The sequence below is a fragment of the Eufriesea mexicana genome, unplaced genomic scaffold (assembly GCF_001483705.2).
Source record: "Eufriesea mexicana isolate 0111107269 unplaced genomic scaffold, ASM148370v2 scaffold8839, whole genome shotgun sequence".
In the NCBI taxonomy this organism is placed as follows: Eukaryota; Metazoa; Arthropoda; class Insecta; order Hymenoptera; family Apidae; genus Eufriesea; species Eufriesea mexicana.
The window spans coordinates 74,755-100,661 of record NW_016916568.1 but is presented as its reverse complement, the minus strand read 5'-3'; the positions used below and the strand labels follow the sequence as shown (position 1 = coordinate 100,661).

At 38.5% G+C, this 25,907-nt stretch overlaps 1 protein-coding gene across 1 annotated transcript in view; it reads right to left on the bottom strand.

Moving 5' to 3' along the window:
- Positions 1-145: 145 nt before the first annotated feature.
- LOC108553004 (thyrotroph embryonic factor) overlaps positions 146-25,907 on the bottom strand; it is a 72,305-nt gene continuing 46,543 nt past the window's right edge. The window contains 6 exon segments of the mRNA XM_017907745.1: positions 146-2,580; positions 3,021-3,158; positions 3,665-3,768; positions 4,513-4,697; positions 4,699-4,739; positions 5,597-5,742. Coding sequence (XP_017763234.1) covers positions 2,494-2,580; positions 3,021-3,158; positions 3,665-3,768; positions 4,513-4,697; positions 4,699-4,739; positions 5,597-5,742 — 701 coding nt within the window. The 3' untranslated portion in view covers positions 146-2,493.

Here is a 25,907-nt window from a genome sequence, read left to right as displayed (position 1 = left end):
GGTCGTTATATATAATTCTCTAAGAATTTTGATTTACGCAATCATATCTTGCAATAAAAAACTAATAGTACGGTGGTATTTATCAAAAATATTTACAAATAACAAGAAACATAAAAAAAAAGCAATGAGTGAATGAAAATCTTCTTCGAGCGATTCATCAACTGGCATACAATCGAGCGCTTAAAAAACGAAACGTTACACAGAAGAGAGAGATTAAAACATTATGTATGAAAAAAAAGAAGCACTTGATCTCTACCTTATGATAAAAACAACTAGAATCACTTGTGTGTGTACCATCACCACTTGTGGGATACGCTACAGTAATTAACGTTTCTTAGAGAACTAGGACCTAGTCCGTGCGCAGAAAAGCGTCGTTCTCCCAAGTATCCTTCGTTCGTAATTTACTCTTCTTCTTTTTTTCCCCGTTTTTTAACAAATGATCGATTACGGATATTCTTTTATTTTCCGTTGTTCTCTAGTTTTCTAATATTACAATTCCATTAAAGAATGTTATAATTGATACAGAATTCGCTGGATAATCTATCAAACGAGACCAGGTGCAGGACCACGTCGAGGTACAATAATGATAGTTATTGTACTTAATCGATTTAGATGTCATCGAGGAACCTTAAGATCGACATTCCAGGCTTTTTAAGTGTCAAATTAAAGGGAAGAACGTTAGATCAAGAATCTATCCGCAATCAGATCTGTGGGTCATATTGTACAAGAGCCAAATAGAAGCTCGAGAGTCAGCGCGTGATTAAACAGCCGCTTAAGGACCGCTCGCGGCCATCTTTTTCAACTATTGATCATTTATACGCGCGTCTGTCTGTGCTTACGTACTCGTACATCTTTCACTTATTACTCTAATCAGCTCCAGCCCGGTTTATGAGGCGGTTAACGTGTGCGTACCAGATGTTTACAGTTGAGACACTTCTCCTGATACATCATGCTGATCACTTTTCCTTTAATTTCATTCGAATAAATTCAAACCTTTTTGTTACAGTATACCAGTCAGGAGCTTCTTAATTAAATAATTCATTCGTTTACTCGATCGCTTTTCGATGGAAAGAACTTTCCTTATATTAGATTTAATTTTAATTGGTTCGGTTTTGGCGTTTATGAACTTAAGTATGACACGTATGTTTTTAAAAAATAAATGAATTAATTACTAATAATCTTAGTGCTGTGGGATTTCTCGAAAATATCAGTCGTATCGAATTGAATATTTATCGATTTAGGCTGAGCGGTACTCGAAATCTTGTCTAATACATAAATTTGTTCGCACGTGACTGTGCTCGTACACACTGGGGATAAAATTTTTCATTCGAAACTCGGTTCGCCTGAATTAAGAATTTCGTTCTGAAAATACAAACAAACTTATGCGTTGGTTAAACTTTCAGAATCTCGCGCGATTCGATTTAATTCGACTCGTGATTCGGATACTCTTACTTTCGGATTCCCACATACTTCTGATTATTAATATATTCGGAATATTCATCATTCGAATTTTCTTGGCTACCTAATTCACTCAAATCCTTCTGGTTACGTAAAATTAACGATTCGTCTCTTATTTTAAAGAAGCACAGAATCACCATTGAATCTCTCAATAAGGCAATTAACAGACAGTGTTCATCGAGTGATTAACGTGCTCGTAATGTCTAAAGGAAAAGTTTCAAAGTGTTCCGGGGAGAATACCTGTACACGCCGTTTATACATTATTCATCTGACACGCACACTGACGATTCCACGATCTGCGGCTCCGCGTGTATACGTGTATGCTTATGTCTCTTTATGTATATAGATATATACGTACGCGTTTCTTGTATATATATTTATACATATAATGCTCGATAATGCGTTGCAGCGGATTGATATACCCGATTGGTTAATATACCTCTTGGTATATACGCGTATAAATACATACACGTGTGCATGCGGTCGCGCGTGTACACGCGCGCACAGAGTCACACTTACAGACAGACATACACACGGCCGTGTATGTATGTATGTATACATATATAATCTAACTATACATATAACTATGTACACTTTTTTGAGGGGGGGGAGGTGAAAATTCAAGGGGAGAAAGGAGCACAGGATGGACCAGGGGGAATGGATTGAAAGAAATATGTGTGTATACATTTTGTGTATGTTATGAGCGTGTGAAGAGGGGAGGAAAGAAGAGGAAAAGATGGATGAATAACAGAAGTTCGTCGAAGGATAACCTCAGGATCCTCTAGGAAAAGGGTGGGCTGGTTCGAATTTGTCGAGAATGGTCTTGCGATTCGGCGCGCTCCTTCCTTTCCTTCTTCTTTTTCTTCTTCTTCTTCATCTTCTTTTTTTTAATTTTTTCTTTTTTTTATTCTTTCATCCGAACGGCGAAAAACCTAAGTGCTGCGACTATAGTGTGTGGGAGGAGCTGGCACAACAAACGCTCGTGTCTGCATCTTTTTTAATACCACGACGAGCTGTTGCTTGCCCGGCGTACTGTTAGACGTCCGTGTATTTGCTCAGCTTGTCACGTAGCAGCATGTTCTCGTTCTTTAACCGGTCCAGTTCCTGCCGTAGGCCCATATTCTGAAAATTTTGCATTTTAGTCCCGTGAAATTACCACTGTAATTAGAATCGCACGTGTAGCGCGTGTCGTAACTCGATTGGAGACAGAACGTTTTCTCGTTTCTCGTTTCAAACTTGCTTTTACCCAGAACGATTATTTAATTAAGAACAGAATGATTCTTCCAACGTAGAGACTTACTTTACGATACAGATATTATTCGTGCGAAATTTAATTTTTGAATTTGAATCAAGCGACATTCTACAGATTCTGTGCTATACTTGTTTGTTCTTTCGAGGAAGAATCATAGCGTTCCACGCGTGTTTGATACCAGAAGCGACTTTTGTTTTACATAGAACAGGGCTATCTACTACATCTACGAGCAATTCCATCGATACGATGGAAAGATTAGAGCCCCGTTTAGATGTGTGTTCTTTAATTTTAGAGGCGTGGGAAGATTTACTTCTTTCTCGAGGAAGCCGGCCCTGAGAGCGATCTGGTTCTCCTTCATGCGACGTGCATCCCGTGATCGTTTCGCTGCCATGTTATTCTTCCTACGACGCGCCCAGTATTTGTCATCCTTCAGGTCATCCGGAACGAACTGTAACCGGTAGCGGACCATGGAAAAGAGCAGGAAATTAGAATGAACACAGAGATCGCTGCATTTTCGAATCGTAATGAAATGGTAAAAAAAAGGAAACGCACCCCAGTTTCTTAATGGCTAATGAAAATCCTATTAAAGACTGTAAGATGATTGTTAAATGTTACGAATTGCATTGCAATAAATTATATCTATATGGTTCTAGAAAATAAAAAGAAGAAAATTAGTTGCATCTCATCTCTCACGAAGCAACGAGAATTATCTCATTTTTCCTCGATCGAAGGACATTTTGAACGAAGGATATTAAAGGAAAAGTAAGTCACGAGATATCAAAAATTGCAAAAATGAAATTAAACATTCCACGAGAGATTTATTATACTACTATTACTTCGTAGGTAAATCCACGTCTAGCTGCATTCTCAAGTATTCGTTTTTCTATCGATCTTCGATGATTTTCCAATGAGAGAGGGACCTTATCGAATGATTATCGAAGACCATCAACTGACCTGCTTCCGTGATTTCTTGATCATCGGTTGGGGTTTGAGCTCCTCGTCGGAGAAGGCCCGGGTGCGTGGATCGAAGTCTCGCCCCGATGAGGCCATCGAGAGCGCTACAAGAGACAAGCCATATTGTATTCGTGACGAGTCCGTGGAATCTATTGCGCGGAGAGAGAATAATCGACAATGTCGATGTTAGTCTAATTTCATCCGGTGCCCGAGAACTCGGAGATATCGTTGCCATGGCAGGAATCAATCCCGAGGACTCCGTTGCATACTCGTATTTCACGTTTCCCGTGGATGCTGCAAGCTTCCGGTAAAATTCATTTTGCTATGCTATCTATCGAGTCGTACAAGTGCAGTGTTTTCCAATAGAAAACTAAAGAATCCTCCGAATGTTTAATCCTACGTTAAATCACCGACAGGTTCGATATCTCCGAGAGACGACAGAAACCAAAGGACATCGAATGTCTGTTAGAAAACTCATTTCCCCAGAATTCGGAGTATGATCATCCAGTCAACGGAGCCAGTGCGATCTGACATATCTGACAAGTCTTACGATCTTATCAACAGGACCTATACTTAGACAATCGAACGTCGATATTTAAAACGATCGAATCTTCTGCATCTCGATTCCCAGTTGCTCTGTATAAGCCGTAGATCCCAAGTCTATACGTACACCTGCCTAAGTACATCTTCCTAACATCGGTATAGTTGGATCTATCCGAACCGACCACCCCGGATCGACGAGAAACGTGAACGAGCGTGGCTGAGTAAACGCGAGTTCCTCAGGATCGACGCCGAGATCGACGTAGAAGATTGCGCAGAAGATAGGAAATCGGCTGATGTTCACTCACTGGAGTCCGCGGGTGAGGGAGGGTTCATGGTGTCGGGGGAGCAACACTCGCTCGGCGAGGGTGATCTCTCGCGTTTGGTGACCGGTTCTAAATGAAGACCGGCAGGTCCTTGGTGTCCTGGTGTTTCGGTGTTGTTGATCTTGTGCAGTTGTCCGCTCTGCATCGTGCCCTGTCCGCCGCCGGCCTGGAATGCCGTTCTCGGAGAGAAACTCGTCGAGATCCACGTACTGCAACACAGGTTGAGGGCATCCTCTTTTTGGTCTCGTTCCAGCTCAAAAATTAAGTCCTTCGATCGGTTACCAAGTCGAGCATCGTTATTACTTAATACGAACATTCCGTGATCATCGAGATTAACCGGGAAGAGAAACAGGAAGGGAGAAATGGAAACCGTTGAGTGCTTCTTCCACTTAAATTTTCAGGCTTAAACGGGATATCCACAGAACGAGCTCAGAAATCAATTTTCATGGATTCACAATTGGGTGGATCTTTTGATCTTTGGCTGTAAAGACTCGATATCTTTAAGATTGGTAGCTGACAGAGAAAAATTGTAATCTCTTTAGAATGGACAATTCGGGAGATTTTTTGATGCTAGAAAAGAATCGTTTGTAGGGAACCAAGCTGGATGCGATTTTCACAAATTTAAGGCTCGATGGACTTGGCTGTGAAGCCTCGCTGTCTTTAAGATTGGTAGCTGACGGAGAAAAATTGTAATGTCTTTAGATTGGACAATTCGGGAGATTTTTTGACGCTAGAAAAGAGTCGTTTGTGGGAAACCATGCATGATGGAATCTTCAATCTTTCATCGTTGTTACTACTAATCTAACGATACTACCGACACTGTGATGTATTAGTATCACTTGTAAAACCACGTAAAATTATTCTACAAGGAGTAATTCCTTCTAAGAAATTCGTAAGAGGTATGAAAGAAATGAAATGATTTTCATTGATGATGAACAAAAGAAGAAAAAGAGGGAAAGAAGAAGAGATGCAAAAATCCAGATTTCTCAAAAAGTTTCGGATCCAAATATTCAGGATCCGTGTTCAGCCGGTTTGTGAGCTTACCGTATCGCGTTTTTGTACATACATGGTTCAATACCTTCAGGTCGGCATCGTAAGGCAGAGTTTTGTCCCAGAGATTTGGGCCGAGGAAGGCGGCCTGCGCTTCCACGTTGCCCCATAGCTCTCCATCGGCGTCCTTCTTCTCTTCCGGTCCATCTTTGCCTTGTTTTCCTGCAAAACATTCGTCCGTTATTCTCTATCGAACTCTGTCACCTCGTTCGAGACGGCTGAACTTTGATATTTAAACTTTGCATAACTTCCGCGATCTTTACCTCTAACAATCTCATCGCCATAAAATTCCAGAAAAAAAGCGCAATATTCGCGCGAGATTCGTAAGTTCTGAAATAAATTTCAAAGGAACTAGAGAATCGCATCATCGATCTACGAAATCCAACTTCTCTAGCTATCAACGACTCCCATTATGTCGTTGGTATTTCTCAAAAAAAAAAAAAAAAAAAAAAAAAAAAAAAAAAAAAAAAAAAAAAAAAAAAAAAAAAAAAAAAAAAAAAAAAAAAAAAAAAAAAAAAAAAAAAAAAGAAAGAAAAAAATAATTTCTCGTTTCCTTCCATTCAAGAGGCTCTTTTACCTTCGTTTTTTCGGCTATGATAGAGAAGCCAGCCTCTTAGAATACGCGATGACACACTTCCTCCCCGTCCCACCGGCCCTCTTTGCACCTTTTTCCCGCCACGATGTCGGAAGCCGTGGCCATCAGAAATTACTTCGTGGAAGAAAAGAAAAAGAGGAGCGCGCGGATCAGTCGGCGGCCTTGGAGATGCTCCTCCAAAAATAGTGAGCCGACCTAACAGCTTCTCTCCTCTGTTTCTTCTCGTTTCACCGCGTTCCTTCCGCGTTTTTTTTCCCCTCCGACGATCACGTTAATTGTTCCCGACGTACCATGTCTCCGTTCCTCTTTGTCTTTCTTACATTTTTATTCGTAATTATCTATATTTCTCGGTGAACTTAAAATCGTCCGATGCGAAAATTCTCTATGCGAGTCGAATTTATTAAGTCAATTTCCGGATAGTCGAATTTAATTTCCAAGATATTTTCTATACGTACGATCGAATTTTCTCGTGTCCGTAAGGAAGAAATTAAAGAAAGTTGAACTCTGGTTCGCGTTAATGAGGATCGGGAAGAGGTTTTATCTCACGAAGCGATGGAACGGTTAACGTTGTTGGATTCGAAGGAATCTAGGTTCAAGAGATGTAGATATATGGATAATTTCCAAATAGTATGACGTCGCAAGCAGAGGGTTAAACGCTTATTTCTACGCAATTGTGAATGTAGCCTTGGATCGGCGAGGTTGGTGTAACAATGGCGGATCAGCGGCATGCCAGAAATTCCTCGAGAAGTCAACGTTTCTCTCAGAAGAAAACAATGTAGCATAATCCAGAGAATCCCCAGTCGAGTCTACGTTTTTTCGCTAAATCTCGAAAATTGTTGCTTTTTTCTAATAAAATAATAGCAGCCTTCGTCCAATGGGGTTTTTAGACTTCTTCTTTTAACAGCGATGCAATTACCAGCCTTCGATTGCCTCTCGAAGGATTTGAGGATTTTTCCAAATTTCTCTACGTGATAAAATAAATCATTTCGAATTTGGAGATATTTCAGATCCCTCTACCCGCTGTATTTTTCCAATTTTCTCGAGGATTCGTCAGATACGTGGTTAGTTAATATCTTCAGCAACTTCACACACGAGCGAAAGCAAGAAACAGAACGCTTTTTCTATTTTTCTTCTCTTTTTTCCAATGGCTGAACGTGCGGTTCAAATGCGACAAAACCGCATTCAATGGTTATTATCATGGTACACCGGCTGTTGACGAGGTCGTGCCGCTACCACAGTCTGATAGATTTCAGCGAACGAAGATTTTAATATTCATACTCCGTTGTCGTTCCACCTAGCCACCAGTCTTTGAATTATTGCCCGCGATTATCGCCAACTGCGATTCCAATAATCGTGGATTAACCGGCGATTATCTACAAAGTAATCGTAGTGTTTCATCGAATTCGTAAGCTGGAAAAACATCGAAGGCTCTCGGGACACCTGCCTCGTCATCGTCGTTCCAAGTTCCGAAGTTCCACAACATTCTTCCACACTGTCTACGTACGTTCTATTACCCCGAGCCCCTTCCACGAGATCCAGAGCATTTGAAAAATTCACGAATTGCCAGCGGGTTAATCTCTGATAAGGCTTAAATCTCTACTCGTCTCATTCCCCAACTCTATATCGCGTTTGTTGCTATTCTATATTCGATATATCAGCTGACGTCCTATGCTTAAAATTCTGCACCATCCTCTACCTAAACTCTACGTCAGATGCCGAGACATAGGCTTGGTGAGAAAATTCGCAACCGGACTAGCCCAAGTCTAACGAGGCAAGGTGCGAAAACGAAAGAGCGGCACGTTCCGAAGGAAAAATTCCACGACAGCCTCTGAAATGCTCTCGGAAACGCTTTAACCGCCTAATAACCATACGGACTGCGCCGGGTTTCTCCGTGCACGCCAGCTAAACAACTAAACAACGACAGCTCGCAATTTGGTTCAAGGCTGACGGTCGTCGCCAGCTCTGCGGAACTAATCTCGCGTTGCGTGGAGGCTAGAACACGAGCAACAGCCGGCTAAACGGGAAGAAGAGAGGGAGAATCGTGTCGAACGAAGGTGAAGAAGAGCAACGACGGTGAAACACGAGAAGAAACCGAGTGGAAGAATGGCAGACAGCTATGGCAACGAGGAAAACTACGAGACCACGAGGAAATCCGAAAGAACGATCGATTTAATCTGGATCCACTTGATCCGTTTAATCTTTTGGTTACCAGGTGCTCACTATCTACTATGACCATGCTAGTCCGTCGAAATCCGTGATATATTTTTATCGTTTCGATTCGGTTTATTTTTAATACACCGACTTGGAGTGTCGATCTCTGAGTCCTTACATGGTGGTTGGGGAATGAAGTTTCGCGAGAGAACCGAGAAGACTTTAATTTGAAATAAGCCAAGTTTCGAGTGATGGATATTGTAAGTTTTAATTTGGCGTGCACAGGAACGCTTTTTGGGGTAGGCATGGCGTCGACCAGGTTAGAAAATTGGACATACAGGTGATTTGACGATCCCAAAATTACAAATTTAAAAATAATTAAATTACCTTCTATGTCTTCGATACGAGAGTCTTATCTTAAAAGAAGCTCAAAGGATTCCAATTTGTTTCATAAATAAAATAATAACTCGAGTCTGTTCCAAAATACAGTTCCAAATTGGAGCAAATTTTACGAAGAAGCGGAAGATTCCTGACCTCTTCGAACGCGAAGACAATCCTCGAAATCTTTTTAAAGGAACGCTTTTAGGGATAAGCATGGCGTCGTACCAGGTTAGGAAATTGGACATACAGGTGATTTGACGATCCCAAAATGACAAATTTAAAAACAATTAAATTACCTTCTATGTCTTAGATACATTATATTTCGAATCTCTGTAAAAGAGTCTTATCTTAAAAGAAGCTCAAAGGATTCCAATTCGTTTCATAAATAAAATAATAACTCGAGTCTGTTCCAAAATACAGTTCCAAATTAGAGCAAATTTTACGAGGAAGCGGAAGATTCCTGACCTCTTCGAACGCGAAGACAATCCACGAAATCTTTTCCAAGCGAATCTCCGTGAAGATGAGACGCGTGAACCAGACCAGGTCGGGATTCATCGAGCAAGATAAGAAAATCGAGAGTCTCGGGGTCTCGAAAAGGGTCTCTAAAAAGCGAGAATGGAAGGCGAAAACGGTTGTCGAATCGAGTTGACCGAGTTCCTGTTCAGGGCGGCCGCGTTACAAAAGCGGAAGTACCGTAAAGGGCAATTGTCGCGGAGACGGAGAAAGAAGCTGCGGCTGTGAATCTGGCCAGGAGACGATTTCCGTTAACGGTAGAACCAGTTCTTCGCTCTGCTCCTTCGTTATACACCGAGAGCGTGCCTCTAATTACTATGTTCCCTGTCTTGCACGCTCCTCTCCTCTCCGCCACGGTTCTCCGTCATCCCGATTCCTCTGCAAGATATTCCTTTACGTAATCGACAACACGCGAACGTTTTACTTGAGTCAAGTACGGAATGAGTCATGTAAGTACGTCCCGGGAGGCGGCGAAAGAAGAGAAAAAAGATGAACGTCGTTCGCAATAAAAATCGGTGCGACGTAAAATAAAATGCAATAAAAATGAAATATTTAAGCGTATGCTTTCTTCGAGGTACAATTAGGCGAGAAATTTGAATATCGACAAATTTGTTACAGTATGGCGAATTTATTTATGGGCTGGAGGGGAGAGAAAGATGCGATTTTGCGCAAACGAGTTATCTCTGCACGGATTCCGTTTTTATCGCGTAATTTTCCGGGAATTTCCTTCGAAATCTTCTGGTTTCTAATTCGCGTTTGAATTGATTCTAAGAAGATATACAGAGGCTGTAAACGATGGCGGTTTTACGCGTATTGACTCGAAAATTCTCTATGCGCAATTGTGAAGAATTTTATTTCGATATTTTATTCGTTTCTTACACCTCGGTGGGATGATAGGGATTTTCCGATAATTGGGAATTTCATTTTGCATGGAGATGGAGAAATATACAATATTGAAGTTGTAATACGTGGCTAAATATGGCAGTGGATAAATCAGGAATAATTTTAGAATAGTGAGAATTAATTTGAGACAAAAATAGATATATTAGAATAGGAAAAATATAAATAGAAGAATAGAAATATTTTATTCCCCTAGGAATAAAGAATTTCGTATTTTCTTCCTGCGCGAATCGTGTCTAATTGGAATTCGAAAAAGAGGGAAAATTCGAAAACTGCTGAAATCCCGTTACGTTTCGCAATGTTATTCTCAGGAAATTTGCGTGAAATCGCGAGCACCGTTTCTAATTGCACGCGGTAGCACTCGGTGTAGTTAATTTGACAGGCAATAATTCGCGAAACCGAATAAAATATCCATTAAGTCTCACGCAGTTGCGTTCACGTATAGTCGGCATTGTCCATGGAAAAGCCAGTCAGATTCGAGATAAAATCCGGTGAAAGGGAATTGAAAATACTTTTATTAACGAACAACGATGATTTCCGCTCTTTTAGTGGCTTATCTTTGTTACATATCAATTACCCTCCACGGTTTCTTGTTGTAGCTTAATTGCTATTCACGGCACAAGCGGTCCAACTGACGTTACACTTTCATAATCTCGATACGATCGTTCGATTTGCCGTGTCACTTTGGATCGTTTTTCCTAAATCATTTTCGATCCGACAAATACCGATCAGGTTACGAAATTTTTCCTGGGCTTCGTCATCCTATTATTATTTCATTTCGAAATTATCAACAGTTTTCGCTCGATGAGAAAATTGAGAAAAGTCGAAGAATTGGAAAGAAATGTTGGAGAATTTGAAGGAAAAATCGAGAGCTAGATATAATTGGTATTAAGAAATTTTTTATCACAAAAATGGATTACGAAAAATTTTTCTTGGATCGATGAAGATTTTGTCTCTGGGTCATAACGCGTTGGAGTTTACGAAGCAGGAAATCCTTAAAATTTGGAAAATCATTGAAATATTACGAAGCATATGAGTGTTATAATTATTCCCTGTTCTAAAATACAATAAGAATGTAATAATTTAATATGGAGAAAGTACAACTGAAATAAAATAAGCATAAGAATTGATATAGAATAAGTGGAAACGGACAAACGTCGTCAGACATACTGAAATACTTGACATGACCATTCTTCTTTTTAAATATTGTATATGTACTTACGTATACATATGCGTATATTAAAAATGTTAATATTACGACAGGTAATAATTAAATCAAATTTCTCTTCCGGTTAAAATAAAATTTTCCAACAGAAGTGTGATATTTAATTTATCAACGCGAAATTTATCATTCTTATCAGAGCAAATCGAATGGATTTCGAAGATGTTTCGAAAATATAGTTTGGGAAATAAAAAGTACCTTTATTTTTCCAAAAATAAAGTAATAAAGAGCAGTAAGGAGGAAAAATGGTGAAATTTGGTGAAATGTTTAGAAAAAAAAAAAAAAAAAAAAGGAGAGAAAGAGAAATATATGAAATAGAAATTATTGACAATAATGGTGGCATGCCACTGTTGGCATGCGAATAAACAACCGCATTTGTTTGGAGATGGTTTCCTGTGGCCTTGGTACACCGATACTCGGCTATTTCGGACGATAGATCGAATACGAAGTGAAACTAAAATCCGTGATCAAGGCCTAGCTCGTGATCAAGTTTATAAATTCAACCCCGAGCCGACTGTGGAACAACTGAATCCTAGTTCGATTCTAGATGACCATAATCCGCCATGTATATCAAATGCTACGAACTTAATAAAATATCTGGAGAAACTGAGAAACAAAGATAACTGATACTCTAATCGGTATAGGTAATCTTAGAAGACATGCAAAGTAATTGCTGTGCGAAGAATCGATTTCTCGCGAATATTTTATGGAAAATATTTTAACATAAAAGATATTAGAATATTTTTTTGTTAATTTCCATGTTACATAAGACAATAAAAATATTGCAATATGTAATGTACAAATTATTAAAATTATCCTGTCATGTTCGACATTTAAATCATTAAAGTTACAAATTAAAACGACCATTGCTTTTTTCTACCCTTTTTATTTTTTAAAAATTGGATTTTCATGTACACACTTATAGTATTTTAATGGTTTTATGATTACCATTTTTGTTTCTTTCTTTTCAATCGCGAAGATTTTATGGAAAATATTTCAACATAAAAGATATTAGAATATTTTTTTGTTAATTTCCATATTACATAAGACAATAAAAATATTGCAGTATGTAATGTACAAATTATTAAAATTATCCTGTTATGTTCGACATTTAAATCATTAAAGTTATAAATTAAGACGACCATTGCTTTTTTCTATTTTTTTTATTTTTTAAAATAGTTACTACACGAAAAATCGGATTTTCATGTACATATTTATAATATTTTAATGGTTCTTTGATTACCTTTTTTCTTTTTTTTTATTATTATTATTATTTATATTCGCTGAATTTTTATAGGATTTTTAAAAATTATGGAATTGAGAAAAAATTTTATTTTTTTTTTAAGTGGATGATGTAAAATTGAAAACCGAAATGGGAATCGAGGGAACACAAGCGTGGAAAGAATCTTTGACTTATGATCGGTAAATCTCGCGTCGTTGTCCGTGTACCGATAATTTATGTGTGCGGTAAGCCGCTGTCATCTTTCTTGACAAACGATCTGTAAACCGCGCTGCCTTAAAAATCTATTAACCTCGTGGCTCGATAATTGCATTGCACTGGCTGGCCACGCGAGTGGATACCGTTTTACAATCGAAATTCTACCCACGACGCCGATTTTCATTAAATATGTATATTGGACATTTGTGGTTGGTCGCACAGCGTTTATGTAATGAAATTACCATAAATAAGGAATTTACGCCATATTTAATTATCCACCATCTAAATTTATTTTCCATCAGACCTCAAGCTTCACCTGTTGAGTGTCTTCTCTATCCTTACCATCGGATCTCGGAATTCAGTCTTGTTTTATCTTAATCTCAGATTCTTGTTTCAAATCAATTTTTAAAGGGTCAACGAATGAAAATTGCAGCGTTAAAAAGATGAAAAATTAAAAGAATTGGAAACTCGGAAAATTAAAAATTTAAGAATTAGGGATCGAAGGACGGGAAAAGTAGACAGCAGGGACTGGAAAAATCGGAAAATTTTAAAATTAGATCCCGAGAAAATTAAAAAAAGATATGGAAAATTAAAAATTCGAGAATTAGAAATTGAAGGATCGGAAAATGAGATAGCGGGAATGGAAAAATCGAAAAATTTAGAAATTGGAACTCTGGAAAATTAAGAGTTTGAGAATTAGAAATTGAAGTACGGGAAAATGAGATAGCGGGGAACGGAAAAATCGGAAAATTAAAAAATTAGTACCCCGGAAAATTAGGAAGGTGGAAAATTGGAAAATTAAGAATTCGAGAATTAGGAATCGAAGCATGCGAAATCGAGAAATCGGGAAATTAAAAAACTGTGAAACTGGAAGATTACCTCTTCGGAGAATCTGGAAATGCGAAAATTTGCCAATCCGCAGATTCGAGAAATCGAGTATTAAAAATTCGAAGCTTTAAAGATTCAACGTGCTCCAACTACGAAAATGCAAACTTCTCCTATTACACGTTTCTTGCGCTCCAGGAAATCGAAACAAACCTTTCTTTGCCGCTCGGAAGCCAAACTCGGAGCAAAATTTCGCGAATGCTTCGCAACGCTGACTTCGTTGCTTGCCAGATTAATTAGCATACGGTAACAAACACGGGCTCGTGAAAACGAGGAAAACAAGTCGAACAGGAAAACGCTATACCCCGGGAAAAAAAAGTACAAAAGGAGCAAAACCAGGAGAATAACGAAAGAAGCCCCGGTCGGGTGAGCAATGATCGTCGGGGAAAGAGGGAAGTCGATGGAGAAAAATTTCTGCACTCGGCAATTCGCGGAAAATCGACGCGTAATAACGACTTACGTAACGCCGATGCAAAAGTTCGCGATGGCGAATAAGAAAAGGAAAACGTGGATCTGCCGCGATCCTCGAACTGCCGGAAGTACGTGTCCGCCTGCGTGTGTTCCTTAAAATGCTTTCTCTTTTCGAGCACGCTCCAATTAGTGCGGTCTTCTCTAATTACTGACACACACAGCTTAACCATTGCGAGTGATTATACCGGGAAAAGGAAACCGATTACCAAGTCAGGATCGTCCGTTTCCAGTTATTTTTACGTGTCCACGTTACGTGTCTCGCGCGGGAACGACCTGCAAATCCGACTGAAAGATACAGGAAGCGTAAAATGGAACTTCATTAGTAATAGAAAAATTTCCCAAGTAACAGAAGTCTTCGCAGATGAAATAATCCAATCCTCAACCCTTTGTCTACCGCAGACTTTAAAACGTATCAGCTGTACCATACGGTAGGAATCCATTTTTGCTGTGCATTGAAAACGGTGAAATTTTTCGTTAGGTGTGCATTTCAATTATTATATATTATTATTATTTATTTATTTATTCAATAATTATTTACGGGTAGTTATTATATATTATATTTAATATTTCACGTATTATATATTATTATTATTATGTACGATTATTATATATTCAAATAATAATCAAAACACTATACTTCACTGCATTAAAGCAACATTATTTATTTATTTGTATTCCGCATTAAATTACGTATTACTGTAATACTGTACTTAAAATTTAACAGCAGAAAGAACTCTTTTGAGCGCCATTAGGCACTCACAGTAGTCAAAGAGCTAATAAAGCTTCCAATTTCTACGGTATTACCGAGAATAATGTTCACCAGTATCCTTTTTCCCGCCAACCTTGCTCGAATTTTACGCAGTTCGTTAGATAATTGGTCACAGATTTTTGGAATAATTTTTAATAACCAGTTTTTAATAACCAACTTGCTTCTTCGAATTTTATGTAATTTGGAAAATAATTGGCGATAGAATTAAATCTCGCGGTGTCAGTCCCTTAAAATAATTTTTAATAATCGCTTGGATAGTAAATGGAAGTGTGTACCTCGTTTTAATTTCATTTTCGTCGACATTTCGAGACGGTTCTTGGAATTTCGAGATCACGATTAATTAAGATGGGAAGAACGATTGGTAAATATTTTCTACATAGAATTGATTCCAACTTCTCGACCAATTTTTCTGAACAAGAAGATCCTTTCGAGCGTTGAAAAAACAAGATCGCGAAACACGGTTGGAACGAGAGGAAGTAGCCAGAGTTTCGTTCGCAATAATGGCTCCTTCGGTATTTTCAGTAAGATACGCGTAGGTCTTATCGTCGAACTATGTCAGCGAGAAGCAAGAAGGAATTCTACCGAGCAAGTTGTGTATTCCAACGAGTTTTCGACGCGAATGCTATCTCTGCTTTTTAGTGACCTTATTGCTGGTATCGTTTAGATTAGGCTGGGTTTCAGTTAGGTTTCAACTAGGTATACCACGAGCATGTGTCGGTCACCGCAAAATTTTTTTGCTATTCTGAAAATTTTGGATGAGACATTTTTCTCGATATGCTGCGATAATTGAAACGATCTTCGAATGTAGGTACCATTTTTATCGACTCGTTTCACAGTCTCGAATTATTTATAAATTTCTACGTGTCAAATTGTTGGGTATTTTTCTCCAGAAGTTTAAGTTCTTGAAGGTTCTACTTTTATTATCTGGAAAAATACTGCTTTTCGCAGTAAAACTGTTAGACAGTACATTTATTCTACGAAAGTGTCAAATTGACATTTTAATGAAATTTCGTGCGCAGAACGAGGTGTTCGTTCGAGTAGCTGAGTGGTGTATACAGGTGTGCCGCAAGGACACTGCCGACCAGCAATTAAGGTAATACGTGTCTACATATCGAATTGAAACGTTCCTTCTCGATTTTGTAGCTATTTCTACGACTAAAGAAAAAGAAAAGGAAAAAAGATATCGATGATCAAGATGGAACAGGAAGTTTGGGTTTGGTAATCGATTTTAAAAGCAACCATGCACACTTGAAATACTCATCACAATCTGTCAGCTTATATTCAACTACGAGTGTTTATGTTCTCCAAAATTACTCGGTCACACTTTACATTCGATCGCGAAGTTCCATAATTTATCGACTCGCGCGATATATTTCTGACTGGAATAAATAAATAAAATAAATTTTATAATTTACGACTCCACGATAGTCTATTAAATATAATAATATAATTAGACGCGTTTCCACTCGTGGGATTGAAAATTAATAATGGTAAAACGATTTTAATCAGCCGGATTTTAATTCCAAAGCAAGCGTGGGTACGGTGCTTAATTTTTAACGAAACGACGTGTTCGGAAGAACACAAGTGGTCTAGACAAATAAATCATTACGTCCGAGATATCGACGATCCCAGCGAGCCGAAATAACAAGGCGCGAGGCGTAATTAATAATCCGTAATAAGATAAGGTTCGCCAACGGAATGATTTGTTATACAATATCAATAAACGCTTTATTACACGAGTGCTAAAATTCTCAGATATGCATCTACCCGTGGTGAAATCTCGCGGAAGGCTGCCTTCTGATTAATCGACGCTTCCGGTTCGCGAGAACCGGTAGTGTCTTCGTCTTCGAACTCCACTCTACTTTTCTTCCAACTAAAAACCATGTCTCATCATTTTTCCCTTTTAACTTGGTAAGCTTTCTTCATATTTGGCCCTTTGCACTCGACGACCTTTTGTCTAGAGAAGAGTAGAAATTGAAAGATTCTCTGCTATAAAGCTGACGATATTGTTTTCACCAGTAAATAAGAAATCATATAGTAATAATTAACACGTAGAATTATTTGATCTCGATACTTAGGGCATTGTTACATAACCTTAAATTTTAGATATTAATTAACATCGATTTCCAAAATTTTATTAAACGGTGACTGATGGTCGTATCTCGAGTGTAAAGGGTTAATAGCTAAATTCCAAAACAGCGTCGCTGTATTATCGTAATAAAAATCCCACATCAGGGAAATCTTTGCTCTTTGATCTCTCTGAGGAAAAATAATTCTATATATTTTTAGCGAAATATAATACCCAAATTCCAAACGTATTTCGTTGACCAACGTCAACATTATTGTATTGTTATAATTATTATTATAAGAATCTCACATCAGGAAAATTTGAATAATCGTATCTACCTTTTTTAATATCTATTGCTGAACAACGTAGTAGATTATTTGTTATCGTTATCATTGGTAGAAGAAGTGCTAGAAAAATAGTATTTCCAGGCGGAAGAAGCGCGATTACGAGAAACAGGGTAAAAGTGGACTATGAAACACGGCGAAATCCGTGCCTGTGCCGCCTCGAATATTGCGATTGCGAGTTACGAGCTCGTGCATAACGGGTTGATACGCAGCGAGCCACGAAGACGTCCTTGGCCGCTCCTCTGATAGCCTCCAGACCTCCTGGGAATCGTTTCCTACCGCCTCGATGCACACGACTATGCAACGAACGGCATAGAAACGCTCACGGGGCCCTATCCCGCGGGAGGAGTAGGGTTACCGTACAAGTCCACGGATCGGGGGGCAAAAACGCGATATTTTCCTTCCTAATGCTCCGGGACCTGCAACTTTCTTTGCTCGAGCGAAAGGAAAAATAATTGCCGATAATTGGGGATCGGGAGATCGATTATCTTCCTGCAATCCAAATTCCGTGTATAAGAATTTTCGTTTCGAATTTCAAGCTGATTGTGAGATTTAAGAATCGGAAATTGTCGAGGACCGATTGGTCAAGTCCATGTCAATGGGGTGTGCTAAGAGGGTCCGAAATTTTGAGGGACCGTGCGACCGAAAATTTGGAATTGGAAAGACCGAAAGAAGTGCAAAATATTTTTTAAAAATTGCTCATTCTTTCCACGTCGTTACTAAAAAAGGATCATCGCGAAAGATGAAAAACGAAGGTGTCATTCTTGCACACTGGTCACCAAGGATTGGTAACTTCGCGAAAAAGGACGAATATTGCTGGAGAAGGAAGTTGAGAACGAACAGCAGGAAAGTAGGTACTCCATGCCGAGTAGATAATTACGAGGAACGGGATTGCAATATTTGACGCGATAATGAAGCGATCGATACGAAAAGTTGCAGAGATACTTTGAATGTAGAAGCAGCGCAAGAAACCTGCCACAGCTTTTCCCTTTAACGCGGTCCGACACCTCGGTGAGCGAGAAAAAGCTAGAAAGTAGTTTGAATTACTGGAGTACGATAAATACTGCATAATTTGTGATTAGTGGATGACCGGTGCTTTCTAAATGGCACAGAATCGGGGCCCGGGATCGGGAAAAGGTGGCAGCAGCAGGTTGCAGGCAGAAAAGCGACTCGGCGCGGTAGCTCGTCAATCACTAGCGGAAGGAGACTGTCAAGGAGAAGCGGTCTGTTCCTCGGCAAGGTTTTTTCCCCCGGAGCCACTCGCACCGTAAACCTGTCCACGTGAAATAATTCACGCCTGGTCGCGCCTGTCCGCGATTATCTTTCGCTTTCGTTATCTCGCGGAGTGGCCGGCTAGAAATTATTCGCGTAGAAATGGCCGCAGTCGATGCACTCGCCTGCACCGGTGTGTCCTCTGTTTCCGTTATTACCTATTATCGTTCATTTTCGTTATTTATGCTCGTTAGCTGAAAAAATGCCACGCGAGATCAATGAAATTCACGGGATTGCGAAATTGCAAATTAGCTACCTTCTCGACGACGCTTCCTGTCTTTCTCCTGATAAACTTCGCATCGTGTTCCATTAACGATAGTTCAAGAGATATCACGGGGTGTATAAATAATATTACACACGTAGAAAATATATTCGCGAGAGTCGTTGAAGTGTCTGAATATTTTAACGTTTCAACGTTCGAGCAATCTAAAAATCTGATAATCTCACTGTGTAAATATCCGTGTGTGACATACGAGTGCCAAAGTAGTCAAGTTCGTGTATAAAGTGGCGGGTACGAGGCATAGGGAACCCGAGGCTTGTGCGAGTGCCTAAATATCCGAGTATTCCAGGATTTATGTACCCAAGTCGACAAATATTAGAGTATCCGAGTATCCAAGTGGACGGAAATGTGACTAAGCCTTTGAGTACTCGAGTATCCGAGTATTCGAATACGCAAATATGTACGTACACTTACCAAGGAGAGTTGAGGAACAATTGTATCAATGAATATTTGTATTCCACCCGTTATGTAATATCGAAATTAAGAATAGCACGAAGAGATAACTTTTACTTTATTAACATAATTTTCGTCCAAATATAGAGTCCAATTTTTAATTCCAATCTGCACGCTTTGGGATATAAAGCATACACGAAAATTGGCGAATGGTTATTTCATTCTTCAAGGTAAATGTCGGTAATTGTTCTGTTCGTGAAATATTCAAATGTCTCTTTCTCTTTCCGAGATCTTTTCACCGAATCTCTCAGTCTCTCTCTCTCTTTCTCCCCAATTTACAATCGGCGACCGTGCTCGGCTCACGATTTCCGTCTCCGGTTCGTTGAAATTTTTATTTCCGTTTCTTTTCGAAAACCACCCGGCTAAGCAGAAATAATAAACGCGTTGTAAAACCGAGTGATTCGAGTTTCTCTCTCGACAGACGTGGGAAGGGGGAGAAAGAAGAAGGGAGAGGCAAGGTAGAGGAGGAGAAAGAATTTGGTAAGAACGAAAACTTTCCCTTGCGCACACGGAGAAGGGGACACGCATTTCCTGATACACCGAAACGGTACACGTCACGATCCATGGGGAAACGAGAACAAATAGCGGTACGAATGAAAGAGAAGCGAGCTGTTCGCGCAAGATGGAGAACGGTTTCCTTCGTGACAGAGGATGAACAAATCTGCTCGTGATTTCCTCTATTCCATCTTTTATTTACTATCCTCATTATTTTGTCCAACATTTCAAATTGTATATTTATATATTTATTTATTTATTTATTTACTAGAGTGGATGTAATAAATATTAAGATAAATACGAAATATCTCAAAAAAATAAATTGATATTTATTACATACACTCTATTTGTATATTTATTTATTTATTTACTTAGTAGAATGAATGTAATAAATACTAAGAAAAATATCAAATATCTCAAAAAAATAAATTAATATTTATTACATCCACTATATTTGTATATTTATTTATTTATTTATTTATTTATTTATTTAGTAGAACGAATGTAATAAATATTAAGATAAATACCAAGTATCTCAACAAAAAAAATATATATATATGAAAAGAAATATAATATTGTAACCCATAGGCCTAACCATCACCAATGCACAATAGAAGAAGAAGGGGAAGAAAATCTTATATAGGTAAACACCAAGTACCCCCCCAAAAAAGAAATACGTATGAAAAAATATAAAATTGAATCCACAGTCTCGATCTTCATCAATGACCAAGCTGATGTGACGATAAATGCACAGCAGAAAAGAAGATGAAGAAGAAGAAGAAGAAGAGGAAGATTCTTTATTTTTCAGACCCTCAGGCCAAGAAAAGGACTGGGTTTACAATAGTCCTATATACACACATATCCATTCTCATATCACTCTTCCACTCGTACAAAAAAAGAAAAGGAAGAGAAAAACTAACAATAACAATGCTTACGAAAATACTGCAGATAAAGGAAGCGATGATTTAGTGGAGTTCATAAAACTAGACTATTTTCCATAGTACTATAAGTATAACATACGAGTCGTTCAAAGACCAAAGTGATTAATTCCACTTTCTGAATTTTCTTGAATTTTCCTGCTCGAAGCACTCGAGCACACATTAATTTTCAACTTTGTAGATCTAAGATAAGTCACGTTTCGTGATTATAATTTATTTGGCAACCTACTATGTGCTGCTAATGATCTAACAACTGATGCGACCAGAAGCTTATAATAAAAAATAAAAATTGCCTAGTGTAATAATGTAACTTGTTTGCAATAACAATTAATTTCCTTATACCGATCCTTCAATTTTACCTACTCTCTACTCTTTCTTTTTCTCTTAATTGGCACTCGTGTAATTACTTTTTTCACGTACTCTCATCTTCGAATTTTTAAAATGCATTGTTATTCAAAAACGAAAAGAATTAAGAAAGGTGAATTTTTCTTCTTCTTTTATTTAAATATTACACGTTATACCGCGGTTGTTTTTAAATTTGGATAATCTATATAGTATTGTTTAATAAATAATTTTTGGAGAATATGTTTTATTAAGTGTCCATTTTATTGATTAATTCCTTCTTGGAGAAATTTCGTATCGATCTCTGGTATGGTTCATAGTAGAATATTATACGGATTTTTGAACGTTTAATGTGCAAATAGGATTAATGGGTGTTAGCTCGAAGCTAATTCCATCGAAGCAACATTTCCTTAATAAATTTTGAACCGGCGATAGGCGAAGAAAGTGTGTTTTACTGAATATTTAAAAAGAAAGCGATAAAACCCGATTGCTAACGAGCCGAAAGCAGAGGTAACGAAAGCGAGAACGGATGGTCAGCGGTTCAACGATATTTGCAAAATCTCTAACGTTCACGAATGAAAACTCGCGTTGGAAATGTACACACGATTTACTCGTAAATTTCCCTGGGTGATCCCTTATCGATAACAATTTCACTTTGATACGCATAGATGAAAGAAGCGAAGACGAAAGAGAGACCTTTCCTCTTGGACAAACAACGGTGTTAAGGCTTTGTTAGTTCCATAAACGATTTTTATAAAAAGAATGAAAAAAATAAATATAAATAACAGGTGAGATCCGAAACGGAGCTATTAAGTTGTAATTTATTAGCTGTTAATGTATCTTTTAATTTAGCTACTTTCGACTGAGAGACGAAAATGGTGTTACTCCATTTTTGATAAACTAGAATGGTTTTTGTTAAGAGAATTCTCCGTTTCATTTTGATTTTTTTTTTCTTTGATAGAATTTTAGGAAGTATAATTTAAATTATTACCTCGTTATTATTCGACAAATTTTTGTAATGTTATGTAATATTTTTTATAGATCAATGGAAAGTATGAGGAAAGTAAGTCGATTAATCAATTTATTAATTAGTGGAAATTTGATTATTTTTGAAAAAAATAAGAAAAATTCAAATCGTGTTCCTGAATCATACAATAGTCGATTAAAGTCATAGAAGAGGATAAACCGGAAGTCTACAAGTCCGCACCACAGTGATCGATAAATAGAATTAAATTTTCCAAAAGCTTGTTCCTCTTTCTTTCTCTGTCAAGTTTATCGCGAATGTTTTCATAGAAATCTTATTAAAGATTTCTAAGGGAAAAGAACGAAGAACAGTTTGGCCACATTTTTATAGATCTTTCACAAAAACTGGTCAGTGAAATCTCGAAAATCCCAGGTAGGTATGCATCGCAAAGACCTTCGGGGCCGTGGTTGCAAAATGGCTGGGAAATAAAGAACAGGAAAGAAACGAAGATAAGATCCAGAAAGGGAAACAACGTATATAAATACACAGGGTGTCGTGTAATTGGGGATACGATCGAAAAGGGGTCGATTTTACAAGAAAAAAGGGACGACCTGCGAATTCTTAGAAAATTCAAATCAAAAACAAACTTTACGTAAAATATACGAAATTTGTCAATTTTAATTTTAATATATGTATTTGAGAGTGTAAAGAATATGCAAATGTATTGCATCGAATTTTATTTTCGAGATAATCGTACATGATACTTAACAAATTTTACGAAAATTATTAAATACAATAAATACCAATTTTGTTCTGATATATACCTTCGATTACAAAATCTAATAAATTTCCTTCCACAATTATTACAAATCGAAGCAGAAAATTATTGCAAATCCAATTAGATTTGTCTACTATACGTCACACAGATCAACAGGTTATCCACTGAAACTTTCTTCGCATTGGATGAAATTTCTCGTAAAATTAGCATTTTACACCAACAGCACCTTAATCTCTAACTCTTCGAGCGATGAACACGAATTCACTATATATATACCAAGTAAGTACTCACACTTGAGAGCAAACTTTCCCCCAAGTTTGACCCCGAAGCAAAACCCTCGGTTGTGGCTCATTTATCTATTTTCGGTTCGTACTCGACGCACACGCATAGTCGAATAAACAGCAGAGAAATTTCATTCTTTTGGGCTTTTTATTCGGTGGCGACCGGTCGCTTTCCTCGCTTCCTGATAAGCTGGAACAAGCGTTTTACGCGTTACGCGCACGGGTTCCAGGCACGCAACAACGAAATCGTTTCCGCGACGCATGGTGGGGGTAGAGAGTAAGCGCGGTGGGGATAGCGAGTGGGCGGAGTGGGGGTAGCGAGAGAGAGACAGAGAAACGGAAAGTGGGGAAAGAGGAAAGAAGAAAGGTCGCGTTTCTTCTCTTCCTGCCGTGGCGCACCGCTTCCTTCTTTCCTTCTTTTCCTCACCCCACCTCGGTGACGCTATTCGATTTTAACCAAGCATGTGCACGCGTCCCCACCACGCCGCCATCACGGATTTCTCTTTCATCCGCAATCTGATTTCTTGGCGAACTGCGTCGGGGTAAATTTACACTCTCGGTTGATCGACCGAGTCGCGTGCACCGGTTCGAGACTCTTCCTGTATCGGGATCGAGATCGAGATCGTTTGGTCGAGGATGAGGTAGAAGATGGAGGTAGAAGGTTGCTGGTAGGGATACGCGGTGAAATTAAAATTTGGGTTACGTCGTGGTAATCCGATTGGAGTTTACCAGAGATTGATGAGCATATGGAGGAAGAATTCGATTGGTTTTTCTCAAAGATTTTCTACACTAACCTCGAAAAATTTTCTTTATGGCAGTGTAGGAAGAAATGAGCAATAAGTATCATTACTACTGTATATTTTAATAATTCGTCGGTGTATTACTTTAATACATATTTGTAGGTGAAATACTAGAAAAGAACGCTCTGCTTTGAAACGAAAAATATTCTAAAGATTCGTAAATTTATTTTTAGAGAAAATAAAACCGAGTTAAATCTAGGTAGAATAAAATTTCGAATTATTCCAATTTTTGAATATCCTTCTCGTCAATACTGGAATTATCGATCTATTACGAGTACTCTCGAATGGATCAACTGTACGGAACGAAAGGTAGAAATTTAATTCGAGTATAAAGAGTCCAGCATCGAGCGATAAATTTCAGCAATAAAATTTGAAAAAGGTTCTTAAGCTAGAGCTAATTGCTTTAGCCTAAGAACGACATGCGTATTATACACGAATTATAATAATTATAGCGAGTCGACGAAGATAAATAGTTACGCAGAATCTCATTTGTATCTGAAATAAAAGCCAGTCTTAATTTCGCGAAAAACAGTCGCACGTTTTCACAAACTGCAAACATGACATGCACCAAGCGAGTGATTTAAGTTCCTCTCGGGTAATTCTGATTTTGACACGCATATATACAATACACGTAGCATTTTAATGGTATGTAAAATTATTATGTTTATTATACGAGCCATTCGTTTGCTAAGTCGATTAGCTGGACATACCAAAAAGTAGAAACTTATTTAAAACATAGAAAGTTAAGTGTCAATCAAACACTTTGGCAATAAAATTAAAAAATTCCGAAAGCGGAGTTAATCACCTCGGCCTGTGAACGTTTTAACGTAACAACGCTTATTTATTAATCGCATATCGTTGCATTTATTGCACGTCGCGACAATAAATAAATCGCCGAAGTCCGGACAATCTCCGTCGATAAATCGGGAGATTGTTTAAGCACATTTGTTAGACCTCGTTGGCAATGATGAAGCGATACTCGAACAGCGATACTTAACGATACTGTACACCGAATTACAAGGATGTCTGTTAAACAAATATGGCAGAACTAGAAAGTCATAAAACAGTCGTTTAAAATACACGATTCCTAACAGCGATTAGAAAGCGGCTGATTAATATACGGAATGATTAACGAATTAATCTAATTACTTTGGAACAAGAAAGCCCGCTGCGTACAATAATCGTTGAAATTGCCAAGCTCGATGCAACATCGAGAATTTCACGTACGCAAATGAAAAAGAAAAAGAAAAGATGATGGAACAACTCCTTGCCTCGGACGTTCACTGCGAAACGAGGAATAGAAGTAACGCAGCCAGGATAATGATTTTTCAGCCAAGAAAGTTCGCCTAATAAATCAACGTGCATCTACGAATTTCACGTGCACGAAAGAAATATCATACCTGCGTCTGCCACGACGCGGAATAATCGTTCATCCGTGACAGAAGTGCGATAAATCGTTTAATAATATCGCGGTGTTCACGCGGAAAAGAAGAAGCGACAGGGAAATAATCGGAAATAATAACGGACGCGATTGGGAAAAGGGGGATGATTGACGAGAGGCGCTGTAAAATCAGGAAAAAAGGGGGAATGATCGTTTTCTCGGAGCGGTCCGGTGTTAAACAAGAAATTAAGGGGATATTACGACGATAACGGTGTTTCTTCGAAGAAACAAGACACAATGCACAGCGGCGAGGCCGTGGCAGGACTCGAGGAGAGGACGTGGCTTGGCCTGGCAGCAAGTGAAAGTTGCTCAAACCACTTTCCCCTCGGGCGAACGAGCGATCCGCAGCCGACTTCCGGGCTGCGATCCCGCCGCAAATGCCAGAGATCCACCGCCCCGAATCAATCGATCTACACGAAAAATCTTCGCTCCGCGAAACCTTGCCCCCATGCCAATAAATTCTGCGAGCGTGTCGCTCGACAGATCGCGCTTTCTCGAGACTCCATATATCCTGTCTTATTCGTGCTTCCATTTTACCCCTCTTTC